A 14897-nucleotide genomic window follows, 5' to 3' on the forward strand; every position below is an offset into this window, starting at 1 on the left:
GAATTTATCTTAATTATGGTTGAAATTCTGCTTAAGTATAAATCAAATTTAAAATTTATAATTATTTTCTCTTGGTTCAAATTAGTAATTTAATTATGTTGAAAAATCTGCTAATTACTAATCAAATTTTAAAATTTATAATTGATTGCTTAAAAGAAATAAATCTTAATGATTAAAATATATTCTTTATTGGTGTTTGTTATGTAAGTTATAAAAACTATCGAGAACAATTCATGCGTGAAAACTTTTAAAAAAAATTATATACGCAAAAAAGAAATATTTATATTATTTAAAATAATTGAGACATGATCATTGTTATGGATATTATAAAGAAAGGATATAACTTACTTTATCATCATAAGGTCAAGTTACGTTGTAATAATTTCATATGACTCCATAATAATTGTTTATTATATTTCTACAAAATTCAATTCATTAAACATAATTACGATTCGTATTTGGTTAGAGAAGGGCGAAAAAGATCAAAATGAATAAATTAAAATTTAATTGCGCAAATAAATGATATAAAGTATTAATTAATATTAGGTTGTTTTATACTGAGAGAATTATAAATTAGTGCTAGACTTATCACAAAAATTTAAAATAAGAAGATGATGTATATATATGTAGTCAAATATATATTGTATGGATAAATACGTGCGTAGAAATTTCCACGATTAAAACGTTACTCGCTATTTAACTGTAACCATTACTTATTTACAATATAAGTATATTAATTATAATAAACAAACTCAATATATCTAATCTATTCTTCAAAGTATATTTATTTATTTCTGTTGCTTTTTTTTTTACTTTGAAAATTGTATATTTATGTTATTTATTTTGAAATCGTTAAAATTACAAGAATGTTCCTTCACTTCTAAAAAAGATGATTACATGTAAAAAAAAAATTGTTTTTTTCCCTATGGAACCAAATTATACATCTACACATTTATAGGAAGGTATAATATAATTATTTTATTATATATTCTTTTCACGTAAGAAGAAACCCTCAAAAACTATTAAAAAGTTTCAACTAGAATTCTCACACACACGCACACACGCGCACACGCACGCACGCACGCACACACATCAAAGATAAGATAAAGACATTATTATATATTTAATACCTCTTCTATTTAAATGATATTTAGTGTATTATTTATATTTTGAATGATCTCGCGAAGCGGGGATGAGTTTACTTGTGTAAAATTAAAGAACAAATATTATTATCATTCTTAGTGTTGAAGTAACTTTTTTTTTAGCACTAGTATTGATTTGATTTTAATTTGAGTTTTGTTAGAGTTACTAATATCAATGGACTATAACCTTTATTGGACCATTCAAAATTCAAGTCTCAAAAATTAGAAATAATATGATAAAAGATAAAAAACTATGAAAAAGTATAAGAAATATTTTTAAAAATAATACAAAGTATATACTTTTATGTGTAAAAAAATTATAATTTTAAAAATTATATATACAATGTCGGGTTGATTTGATCTCGAATTGACATTTTTTTTGGTAAAACCAAACCAATCAAGTATAGTTATGGAATGGACCAAAAACCACAATTGACATTGAAAACTGTTATGGAATGGAAGAAACTAGAAAGAGAAATTAAAGAGAGAATAAATGATAACTCTTTGTATTGATTCTTGCATTGATTCAAATAGAAGAGTACATCCCTATTTATAAATAATTAAGGAGAATCCTTCTTAAAGGAGAGTCCTTCTTAAAGGAGAATCATTCTTAAATGACAATCCTTCTTAAAGGAGAATCCTTCTAGATACTAGACTAAAATAAAACTAAATATTTTGCAATTAATGTAAACCCTAGACTTGAAAGGAAATTAAATACTATAAAATATTTTTAGACTAAAATAAAATAAAATAAAAAGATTCTATCAAATTCCAACATTCCCCCTCAAACTCAAGTTGGTGTATTTAACTTGAGTTTGAACACTTAGTTATTCTTGAGAATATCTTCTCCTTTTCATGTTTTTTCCCAAGCTTCTTTTGTCGTCTCAAATACAATGATTTTAGAGAAGATTGAATCTGCAACTGAATTTTGAATTACAAATTTGGCTTTGTATATTTTGGTTTTCCCTTTTGAGTGAAGTTTGATTTAAGCAGCGGAATAATAAGATTTTTCAGAGAGTTGCTGTATGAGTTTATCTTCCATTACAGTTTTCCACAAATCATAAGCCTCAAGATAAGACTTCATCCTAACTGTCAAGATTTGATAAATTTCACCATTGAAGGTTTATGGGGCATTGAAAGAAAGAGTATTGTTTGTCATGGTTTGAAAATAAGGTTTAAAATAGTATGGATTAAAATTGGTTATAAGTAGTCCAACGTTAAAAATAAAAGCACGGGTTAAAATTGGATTGAAAATATGTATGAAAATAAAGTGGTTATAAGTTCTTTTTCAATGAACTCACAGATCCATTAAGATCAATGGAAGGCTCTGATACCACAGTTATGGAATGGAAGAAACTAGAAAGAGAAATTAAAGAGAAAATAAATGATAACTCTTTGTATTGATTCTTGTATTGATTCAAATAGAAGAGTACATCCCTATTTATAAATAATTAAGGAGAATCCTTCTTAAAGGAGAATCATTCTTAAAGGAGAATCATTCTTAAATGACAATCCTTCTTAAAGTAGAATCCTTCTAAATACTAGACTAAAATAAAACTAAATAATTTGCAATTAATGTAAACCCTAGACTTGAAAGGAAATTAAATACTATAAAATATTTTTAGACTAAAATAAAATAAAATAGAAAGATTCTATCAAATTCCAACAAAAACTACCAATATCCCTTTTTTTAAGTTTAAATTTGGACTCATGGTCCATTTTATTTAATAAAAAATGGGCTCTTAAAAGGATCCACACATAAATATACCAAAAAAAGAGTTGGTCGGCCCAAAAATGGTGAGATCAGGTGAATATAAAAGAACCCTAAATGATAGGGTTTTATGATTTGTGCTCTCCGCCTCTTCTTCTCCTTGTTCTCATCGCCTCTGCGGAGATGTTCTCTCTTGTGCTCCCTAACTGTAGCTTCTTCCCCCTTTGGCTATGGGGTATTAAAATTCCCCACCTTGATGTTGTTGCTATTGTTGTTGCTGTTGAGATCAGCTTTTAAAGGTTCATTTTTTTAGCCATCTGGCTTCTTCATTGTTTCGTTTCTCAACTGACTCTACTTTTTGTTTGAAGGTGTACTAAAAATTATTAATTATTAGGAAAAATGGTGGAGATGGAATAAAATTGATGTTGAGATTTTATATGCAAAATCCAACTAATTCAGGATTGAGGTATTATTGCAGTTATTGAATTCCTATTTCTCTATATTATTACTATATTGCAATTTTTCTATATCTCCAACTGATATTAGGAATTTCTTGGGTTTAGTTGGCTATTATAGAAGGTTTGTAGAGGAGTTCTCGTCGATTTCGTCTCCTTTGACCAAGTTGACTCAGAAGACAGTGAAATTTCAATGATCTGAAGCTTGTGAGAAAAACTTTCAGGAATTTAAAAAAAGGTTGACTACTGCCCCAATTTTGACCTTACCAGAAGGTACACAAGGTTTTGTAGTGTATTGTGATGCATCTAGAGTTGGTTTGGGTTGTATCTTAATGTAGAATGGCAAAGTTATAGCTTATACCTCCAGACAGTTGAAAGTTCATGAGAAGAATTATCCAACCCATGATCTAGAGTTGGCTGTTGTAGTTTTCGCTTTGAAGATATGGCGCCATTATTTGTATGGTGTTCATGTGGATGTGTTTACCGATCACAAGAGCCTTCAATATGTGTCCACTCAGAAAGAGCTTAATCTCAGACAGAGAAGGTGGTTAGAGTTACTCAAGGTCTACGACATGAGTATTTTTTACCACCCAGGTAAGGCTAATGGTGTTGCTGATTTCTTAAGCAGGTTGTCTATGGCTAGCATCGCCCACGTTGAAGAAGGAAGGAAAGAGTTAGCAAAAGATGTGCACAGACTGACACGACTGGGAGTCAGACTTATGGATTCCACAGAATGAGGTATAGTGGTGATGAATGAGGCTAAGTCATCATTAGTGTCAGAAGTAAAAGGCAAGCAAGACCAAGACCCTATTTTGCTAGAATTGAAGGTAAATGTTCATAAGCAAAAAGTATTAGCTTTTGAACAAGGGGGAGATGATGTATTGAGATATCAAGGTAGGTTGTGTGTGCCAATGGTGGAAGGACTCCAAGAGAGGATCATGGAGGAAGGTCATAGCTCCAGATATTCCATTCATTCGGGTTCCACAAAGATGTATCGTGATTTGAAACAAGTGTATTGGTGGAATAGTATGAAGAAGAGCATTGCATAATTTGTTGTCAAGTGTCCAAATTGCCAACAAGTTAAAGTAGAGCACCAAAGGCCGGTGGTTTGGCGCAAAATATAGAACTTCTGGAATGGAAGTGGGAGATGATTAATATGGATTTCATCACATGCTTGCCAAGGTCTCGCAGACAACATGATTCTATTTGGGTGATCGTCGATAGAATGACAAAATTAGCCCATTTTCTGCTTGTAAAAACTACCCATTCAGCGGAAGATTATGCCAGGTTATATATTCAGGAGGTGGTAAGACTTCATGGAGTTCCAGTCCCCATTATTTCATATAGAGGTGCACAATTTACTGCATAATTATGGAAATCTTTTCAGAAAGGTTTGGGTTCAAGGATGAACTTAAATACTGCCTTTAATCCTCAGACTGACGAACAAGCAGAGCGCACTATTCAAACATTAGAAGATATGTTGAGGGCTTGTGTGATTGATTTCAAAGGGAATTGGGATGATCACCTATCTCTCATTGAGTTTGCTTATAACAACAGTTATCACTCGAGCATTCAAATGGCTCCTTATGAAGCTCTTTTTGGGAGAAAATGTATATCTCCTATAAGATGGTTTGAAGTTGGTGAAGCAGGGTTGATAGGACCAGATTTAGTTCATCAAGCTATGGAGTAGGTGAAAGTAATTCAAGAGAGATTGAAAATAACATAGAGTCGTCAGAAGTCCTACATTAATGTTAGGAAAAGGGCGTTAGAGTTCGAGGTAGATAATTGGGTATATTTAAAAGTTTCACCCATGAAAAGTGTTATGAGGTTTGGTAAGAAGGGGAAACTTAGTCCCCGGTATATTGTACCTTATAGAATAGCCAAGAGGATTGGCAATGTAGCTTATGAGTTGGAGCTACCACAAGAATTAACAGCGGTTCATCCGGTGTTTAACATCTCCAAGTTAAAGAAGTGCATGAGCGATCCTTCATTGATCATATCAACTGAAAATATTGAGATCAAGGATAGCTTATCTTATGAGGAGATTCCGGTTCAGATTCTAGATCGTCAAGTTCGCAAGTTGAGAACAAAGGAGGTTGCATCAGTCAAAGTCCTTTGGAGGAACCAATTTGTTGAAGAAGCTACATGGGAAGCTGAAAAGGATATGAAGAAGAGATATCCACATCTCTTTGAAACTGGAGAAAATGCAGACCAAGGTACTAATTTTCTTCTTAGTACTATCAAAATTATGAGTGAGCATGTTCTTTGTTTGAAATTGTTCTTGGGATGTTTGAACTTGATGTTGCCACCCTTAGCTTAGTAAGAGTAAATCTCATTCGAGGAGGAATGTTCCCAAGGGGGAGATATTGTAACATTTCGCAACTAGAAAGAACTAGAAGAAAGTTTAAAATCTGGAAATAGTTATTTTTGGAAAGTGTAAGGAAGTCTGGAAAATTTTAAGCAAGTTAAAGTGAGTTTTTGGTCAACTTCATACTACCATAAATCCTAGATTAGGATGAGTTAGGTGTAGTTCCAGATATGGTTGGAAATCTCTTGGAATTATCTTTCCAACTCCGCCAAGTTTGCGCGATTCCGAGTTTGTATGAGTGAGTTATCCCCTTTGGAAGTTGGGTTGTTCGAGTAAGGAAATGCCCAATCCGAATTTTTGAAGAGTAGTTTGGTCTTTTCCTTACCCAATTAATTAAATCAATTTTTAATAAAATAGTTGGGGTCAAAACTGAGTTAGTTCAGTTTACACTTTTGAGAAATAGTGTTAGGGCTTTTGGAGAAAGAACGCAAGAGAAAGGAGAAGAGGAAAAGCAAGATTCGCCAATAACGATCGATTTTGGTTGCAGATTCGCCAAGGAATTGACCCTACAAGGTATGTGAGTCTCTCATAGCATTGGGTTCATTCACCCACGCGCCAAACATGTTTAGTTCAATGAAATTCGTCCTAAAAGAGTTTGAAAGTTGATGTTCTTGACATGAATTCTTGAATTTGAATGTTGTTCTTGAATTGGGATGAATTGAGAAGTTTCTGAGTTCGTTACGTCGCATTATAGAGTTGTTTCGAGTTAGGTTCCTAGGTACATTTGTTGGGTATCTGTATCTAAAGGTAATTTGAGAAAAAGAACCGAGGTTGGGTGATTTGGGGTTGGAAAACGAAAAAGAAATTTCATCGAACAAAATTTGAGTATAGGAGCGCGTCGCGCGACTTGTTCCCAGAATTGAAAATTTCTGCTCTGCGTCGCGGAGCTGACACGAGGTGTTCTGCCTCAAAAGACGATTTCGAAACCAAAATTTAATTATACCTCCGCGTCACAGACCCACTTTCAAATCTTGATTTTCGGTCTTTTCTCATGACTAGCTATCTAAAATCTTTCCTAAACAACATAAGATTTTTTCAAACACCAATCATAATCCTTGAATCCATAATTCAATTCAAGGATCAGTTAAGAGTCAAGTCAAGAGCAGTTAAGATCAAAGTCAAGAGAAGTCAAGAGTCAAGTAAGAGAAGTTCATTTCAAGTTTTCGTAAGTCTTTTACATACGCTTTAACTTTGTTTTAAGACTTAAGTTTTGAAGTTGAGTAAAGAGTAAGGAAAAGTTTATTTTCTTTAAAATGATATATGGGAACTAAGTATTTCTAAGAGTAAATGTTTTCACATTTAAGATGAGAGGAAACTGAGATTTCCAAAAGAGTTTTGAACAACAAAAAGGGAATATTGATTCCAAGAGAGCTTTTTAAGCTAAGTTTGAGCAATTATCTCAAACCAGAGAATAAGTTATTTTAAAAACATATGAGCTAAGTATATTTTGAGAGTAGTACTGAGCACCGATATGGGGATGCGAGTTCATATTAACTCAAGCCCCTATAAACCATGTAGCCATCATGGGCAGAAAAAAGATCATATTTTTTAGATGATTTCTTAGTGCTTTTAGCATAGACTAGTGGATCCACTTAGTAGTTCAGGTTCTATACCGATGGCAAGGTATAGGACGATCCTTGGCAACGTGAGGTAAAACATTGTTCCATCATTTAGGCTCATAGTGACGGTTGTCGGTTAGAGAATCTCCCATAAAAGTTATATTACTTTCTAAATGAGTAAAATTAAGTTTGTTATTGCTTTATCTTTAACGAACAAAGATTGTTTTCAGTTGCTTTGTAAGTTTTATACATATATCGAATGTGTTTTATTGCTTTATATTGAGTTGAGTATCCATGAGTTGAGAACAGCCAGGTAGGTGTTTCTTCCATAATCTTTTTCGAGCCTATGTTTGTTAGCATTCCAACTCGTATACTCGTACATTCAATGTACTGATGCCAGTTGGCCTGCATCTTATTATGATGCAGACGCAGTTAACCAGGATCAGCATCCAGTGCCTCGTTGATCCAGCTTGAGCATTCAAAGTCTGTTGGTGAGACTCTTTGCATTCCGGAGGACTCCTTTATTTGCTTTCTAGTCTTTCAGATGTTAGGATGACGGGGGTCCTGTCTCGACATCCCTCTTTGTTTTAGAGGCTTCATAGACAGATAGTAGTTTAGTAGTCTTTGCATTATCATTCTTATGTTAAAGACTTAGGTTGCCACTTTTGGCCAAGTTGAATGTTTAATCTTTAAAACATTCTCAGTTATTTTATTATTCAGTTCAGTTAAGTTCATTGATTATTATAGATATGAATATTGTCTTTCGCTGAGTTAAGTAAGCCATGCCAAGGGTTCGTTTAGGGCCAGCAATGGTCTTCAAGTGCCAGTCCCGCCCAGGGTGTAGGTTTGGGCGTGACAACTTAGGGCGTAAGTCTTATAGAACTAAGTCCCACACTTGAGTCTCAGGGAATTTTGCTAGAGTCCCACCTCAGAGCGGGCCTCGAGGCGAGTCCCAACAGAGTCTTTTAAAACATTGATTGATACTCCCTCTGTCCCAATTTATGTGACTTACTTTCTTTTTTAGTCAGTCACAAAAAGAATGACACATTTCTATATTAAGTAACAATTTAACTATAAAATGTCTATTTTAACCTTAATGAAATGATTTATAGTCACACAAATTTCTATCATTCATTTTGGACCACAAGTTTTAAAAGTCTTCCTTTCTTTCTTAAACTCCGTACCGAGTCAAACTACCTCACATAAAATGGGACGGAGGGAGTAGTTCCTTGTGTGGGTTTCGCTGAAATTGTTCTGGATTATAAGAATTCGTGAATTTTGACCTTAGATTAGCTGTGGGTATGAGTTGTATCGAGCTTGGGAGAGGAGCGAAAATATAGATTATGCGCCCAGGTCCGCGTTGCGGAGTGTGGGTTTCACTGAAATTGTTCTGGATTATAAGAATTTGTGAATTTTGACCTTAGACTAGCTGTGGGTATGAGTTGTATCGAGCTTGGAAGAGGAGCAAAAATATAGATTATGCGCCCAGGTCCGCGTCGCAGAGGCGCCTCAGATTTTCAGTACCCAGGTGAGCACTCCCTCTCCGCGTCACGGAGAGGATACTAAGTCCTCTATCTCAAAAATTAGGTCGCAACCAAATATTTAAATCCTTTCCCATGCCGCGTCTATGCCCTCTAGATTCGTGTCTTCACTCATTTCTTGTTATCAACTATCTAAATTCTAGTAATCATTGAGACATCCCAAACATCCTAAACATAACCCTTGAATTCATAATTCAAATTCAAGGTAGAGTTAAGAGTAAAGTCTTGAGAGTTCTTTTGAGTCATTTGAGATGTAATTTGCAAACTTTTTAAATTTGTTTTAAGACTTGAGTACTTGAGTATGATGATGAGTAGAGTTGTGTTTCATTCTTTTCAAAATGAATATATGAGAATTAAGTATTTCCAAGAATAAATGTTTACATTTAAAATGATGAGAAACTATGATTTCCAAATGAGTTAATGAGGAGTTTTTGAGTACTATCTCTTTTATGAGAAGTTTTTGAGTAATAAATCTCAAAGTTTCAGGATGAGGAAATATTTTTAAACATATGAGCTGAGCATATTTTTGGGAGTAGTATTGAGCACCGATATGAGGATGAGTTCATACAAGTCAAAGTCATCATAAACCATGTAGCCAACGTGGGTAGAAAGGGTCATACTTTTTAGATGATTCCTTATTGCTTTATAAGCATAGCTTAGTGGATCCACTTAGTTGATGAGTTCTATACCCCGACAAGGTATAGGACAATTCTGGCAGCGTGGACGAGACGATGTATCATCACATAGCTCATAGTGATAGTTGTCGGTTAAAGAATCTCTCAAATAGAGTTATTTTGTATTTTTACATATTATTATTGTATTTTTCAATACATTGAGTTGCTATCTACTGTTTTTAAAAGTTTTTCTTTACATCACATTATTGTTATTGCTTTTATATTGAAATGAGTTGATTTAAGTTGTTTCTTCAGTTCCAGTTCAAGTTTATATCATGTTTTAGATTTCCCCTTGCATGCTCGTGCATTCCATGTACTGACGCCATTTGACATGCATCTTTTATGATGCAGATACAGGGAATCATGATCACCAACCGACGCTCCGCTGATCCAGTCGTGTTCCAGAGTTGTTGTGAGCCTCCTTGCTTTCGGAGGATCTCTTATTATTTCTAGTATTTTCGTTTTGTTAGGATGATCGGGGGTCTTGTCCTGACATCCGTCATAGTTTTAGACGCTTCATAGATAGACAATAGTAGTTCACGAGTCTGTTTCATTTCTGTAGTTAAATGTTAAGACTTGAGTTGCCTCTTCTGGGCAGTTAATGTTTTTAAATATTTTGAGTTAGTTCTTTTAAAGACTTTGAGTAAAGGTTGCTTTTGAGACTCTTTTACATTTTGAGTAAGTCTTCCGCTAAGAGTTGAGTCAGGCCAAGGATTCGTTTGGGGCCAGAAATGGTTCTCGAGTGCCAGTCACATCCAGGGTATAGGCTCGGGGCATGACATTAATAGAGAGAGCTCAATCATCCTGCTAGGTTTTACATTCTACATGCTTTTGATATTAAAGAAAATGTAGAAAATAAAATGTACACAGACTAGAGAGTTATTAGACAACAGAAGGAATCAAAAGAAAAAGAGAGGCTCAGATGCGCGATTTTGTCGTTTGATTTCAGACATGGAGAGACCCAAAGTTCTCACATTTGCCCAATTTATCTTCACAGCACTTCGTAATGCACCAGCCGGGAATCAAACCCGGGTCTGTACCGTGGCAGGGTACTATTCTACCACTAGACCACTGGTTCTTGATGCTACAACAAATTCTATTTTTCTTAATTATAAGAAAAATATCACATCCAAACTATTTGATATCAATAAATTGATAATGTAATGTTCAGTCGTCCGTTTTTACAGCGGTGTGTTATTCATTGATCCTCAATCTCGAAACTTTCCTATCTAGGGTTATGTATTTCATAAGCTAGAGTTGTGTTATGTCATGTCTAATCCTCCCCCCCCCCCCCCCCTCCTTTCTTTCTTGACCTACCTCTGCCTCTCCTAATTCCTGTTACCGTCAACCTCTCACTCCTCTTCACATGTCCAACATTTCCATGCCTAAAATACAAAACTTATGCCAATATTAGAGCGGTATATGTTCTTCTTTGAGCATCCCATCAAATGGCAGAGCTAAACGGAGGGAAGGAAATCCCCTTCAATGAAAATTTATACTGCCTAAACATTTTTATAAATATTTCAATTCTATATTAAACCATTGAATCCCTTCGATATAAGGAAAAAAAATCTAGAGTGAAGTAGCATAGAGGCGTCAAAAATAGCTTCCAGATTCTCTTTTCATTTTAAGTTCTTTTGGTGTAAATTCCTGATTCTGCCACTGATTTGATCACGTCTAGTCTTACAATTATATAAAATGTTCATCTTAAATTTTCTTTATAGCAGAATGTTAGATTCCGAAATAATCTTCACTGCTCTTTGATCAATAATATATTAATGAGATTGAATAATTAGTTTAATATAAAATTTAAGAGATTAGTTAGTGAATTTTATCTAGCTCTTCTAGTCCCACACTGACCGGAAAGAGAGATTATAATATGTAACAAGTTGCATAAAAAATCGAAACACATAGAAAATCATACTTTTCTCGACCTTTTTGGCTAAGATCAAGTGTAGTATATGTTCTTATCAATTTAATATCTGTGTGTCACTGACTCACACGATATTAACTCTATTTTTTGAGGGGAAGGTTTATCACGGTAGCTTGCTATTGGGACCTTCAAGTGTCGTCTAGGCGTTGCAATATCGCCTTGGCTTGGCTCACCCCACAAGTGATGAGGAAAAACTCCCTCTCCTACTAGACAACTTATGAGAAAAAACATTCCCTAAATGATGTAACAACTTTTTAAATTTAAAAAATATTTTACTTGAACTTTTAATTTTACGTTTAATGAGAAGCTAGTTATTCAATGTAATTTGATGATCTTAAGTCCCAAAAATCTTCATTTATTTTTTAAATTTTGTTTCTATTCAAACTTTGTCACATACAGAGCAAACGGAAATAGTAGATTGACATACCTCCAGTCACTGTTTAACGACGTTGGAGTCGTCGGTATTTGTTTTCCAATTTCAATAAGTCTTCTAAGCACTCAAACCTCACTCAAGATGGTGTGGAATTTAGAAGGAGAATTTGTTCTAGGGACCTTATGTCCGATATATCAATTAAGGATGGATCTGTAACAAAATTTTCTAATATTTTATTATGTTCAATAATCTCAACTAAATTAGTATCCTTAAGGTGAAGGGCACAAATACCTGATTTTGGGGCTTCCATTTAAGTGGTAGCCACATTTTTATTTTACTTTTTTACAAATATATCCACTTTTAAATCACTTCAGACATACGAGATTAAAAGTAACAAAAATTCATGTCTAAAATTTGATAAATTTTAGTTATTTATTTTTTATCTTAAGTGTGACGTTGACAAAACTAAACATCAACTTTGTTTGCTTGAAGTTTGGCTTGATTTGTCAAAGATAACTTTAAACATTTTTTATGAAGGTTATAATCTCGACAAAGCTCGACTTCAGACATATAATGACTTGTTAAGATTAATTTCAGAATACATGCCTAACTTTAGAATTGGGAAAGATAACTTAAAGCTTTTATATGGATTTTGACTTATAACAATTTTTACAACTTTATAAAGGAGAAAATTCCTCTCAATTCTTCTTTTTGTTAGACATGACATGTGTAACACATATCAGTCTCCAACATTATTTATGCTCGGTAGGCAGATAGATGCAGATTCAGAATTTGAAGTTTATAATCTTTTTTAGGGAGAAGGGACGGATTTACCCCCGAACTTTAATAAATGGTACGTATATGTCATCCGTTATACTTTACGTCCACATAAGCCCCTTCCGTTCAATTATAGGTACACATATACCCCTCTCACTAACGGACCCCTAATTGCTTACACGTGTCTTATTCCTATTGAACTACCCGTTTGACCCTTTTTTTTTAACCCATAGCCCAACTATCCACCCCATAACCCAATACCCACCCAATTTCTTAGAACAAAGTTCAACAATCACCAGAAAACAGAGCACAAGTAGTTGATGTTTTAGAAAATTAAAATATAATTAGTTATTTGTAATTAAATAGAGAGGGAGTTAAATTAATGTGGTTTAAAAGAGATTAATATGAAATTGAAATCAAAGAGAAAATAAGTAATTTAATCAAATTATCCTTTTGGTTAATTTTTTATTAAGGGACGTGCAAAAAAAATATGACAAATAAAATGGACCAAAAGAACCACAAATCTCCAAGTCATATTTTAAGACGTATTTTTTCAATATGAGAAAATTTGTAATTTATAGTTTTTTATGTATAATTTTTTAATATATAAATTTTGATTTTAAAATATTAAATTAATCTAATCTAAAATTATTCATCTCACTCCATAAAAATGAAATATGACAACTATTTTAAAATTAAAAAAAAAATAATTAAATTTCGTGCCTAATCAAATAGTCCGGTAAATGAGCATCTATAAATGTCCCCCTTGTTTACTCCTTGTTTCAACCAATTCTCAATATATTTCTCAAATTGCATTTTCCTTTCTCTATTTGAAGATGGGACACTTCAAGCGTTTGTTTGCAACTTTCTTCCTTGTTGCGATGCTGCTTTTGTCCAGTGGTTTGTCTTCTTTCTTTCATATTATTTAATTTTATCATATAGTTTTATAATATTAGCTCTACATCAAAACTTAGCTCAATGGAAGAAAATTCTCCAATTGATGTTAAAAGTCTTAGTCCTCTCATTCACCTCCAATGTGAGAGTACTCTTTTTTTCATAACCCTACACACGCAAACCCAAACACGATCCGATACTGAAGCGTGAACAGTTTATTTGAAAGCTCAATATCATATTTTTTAATTCTAATATCATGATATATGAATTTTAGACTTAACACAACCCAAAATCATCTCAAAGCACTATAACAAAAGAAACATTACCCAAATAAAATCCGATGAACACCCGATATCATATGTTTTGATTCTAATATCATGTTATATGAATTTTGGACTTAAGACAACCCAAAATTAGATCAAAGCACTATAACAAAAGAGACATTACCCAAACACGATCCGATACTGAAGCATGAACAATTATTGTTGCTATACAATTAAATTAAGTATCCTAGTTATCTCATCCACAGCCAATGTGGGAGTCTTCTTTCATCATTTATAACATGTTTGGCTACAATTGAACAGAGATGGGAACAATGAGCAGTGCAGAGGCAAGAACTTGTGAGTCACAGAGCAACCGTTTCAAGGGGACATGTGTTAGGGACAGCAATTGCGCCACCGTTTGCCAGACTGAAGGCTTCATCGGCGGCAACTGTCGTGGCTTTCGTCGCCGTTGCTTTTGCACCAGAAACTGTTAGAACAAAGTTTCTAAATGAAATACTCATCATCCATGATAAATAATGATATGATGATCTATTCTATCAATAAAAAGAGACTAGATATAGTCTCATATTTATTATATATATGTGGTGCTTTGGTTACGATCCAAAATCATAGGTCATGATTGACGTATGAAGAGTTACTATCTAGGTGTACCAAAATTATTAATAGAGGAAGTAGTGGCGGAACTAAAAAATTTATTAAGGGTGTCCAAGAATAATGGTGTGTGGTGTGTGGCTGTCAAAATATATATATATATTTTTTTGTGATATTTGGGATTCAAAAACGGAACCGCGTCATTCAAATGGGCACCCATTACCACTACTCCAAAGGCATAGCTTTTGTCAAGAGTGTCCAACTTTAAATATATATCCTTGTAGAATTTGACATATATATACAACGTAATTTTCCGACGAATGAGTGTCCAATTGGACACCCTAGGGTGGCTGTGGCTACGTCACTGAGAGGAAGAAAATAGTAAATATCGTCAAATCTCGATTTTAAATTTAAGACTAACTATCAATATTCTATGTATCAAATTATGAAAAAGTAAAAACACATATAAATATCACAAATTATGAAAAAGTAAAAATACATATAAATATCACTGTTGACACCTAATTTTGACCCTCCCCGATAAGATTAATTTTCGAGCTTCTTAATTTTCAATGATTTGGAATAATTAGTTTTA

General features: G+C 33.5%; 1 protein-coding gene and 1 non-coding gene across 3 annotated transcripts in view; both read left to right on the plus strand.

Moving 5' to 3' along the window:
- LOC125824362 (defensin-like protein) overlaps window positions 1-14287 on the plus strand; it is a 41043-nt gene extending 26756 nt beyond the window's left edge. Inside the window, exons 1-2 of one of the 2 annotated variants that reach the window (XM_049503732.1) lie at window positions 13343-13433; window positions 14012-14287. In XM_049503732.1, coding sequence (XP_049359689.1) covers window positions 13370-13433; window positions 14012-14184 — 237 coding nt within the window. In that variant the 5' untranslated portion in view covers window positions 13343-13369 and the 3' untranslated portion in view covers window positions 14185-14287. Of the gene's footprint in view, window positions 1-13342; window positions 13434-14011 lie in introns of those variants that run through there. The other variant, XM_049503731.1, reaches the window with a different exon arrangement.
- Window positions 11371-11561, plus strand: LOC125824724 (U2 spliceosomal RNA). The gene has a single exon (XR_007442803.1). It is a non-coding gene; the product is annotated as a U2 spliceosomal RNA (small nuclear RNA).
- Window positions 14288-14897: the final 610 nt, after the last annotated feature.

Source organism: Solanum verrucosum, unplaced genomic scaffold, assembly GCF_900185275.1.
Source record: "Solanum verrucosum unplaced genomic scaffold, falcon-dt-bn FXZP01000022.1, whole genome shotgun sequence".
NCBI lineage: Eukaryota > Viridiplantae > Streptophyta > Magnoliopsida > Solanales > Solanaceae > Solanum > Solanum verrucosum.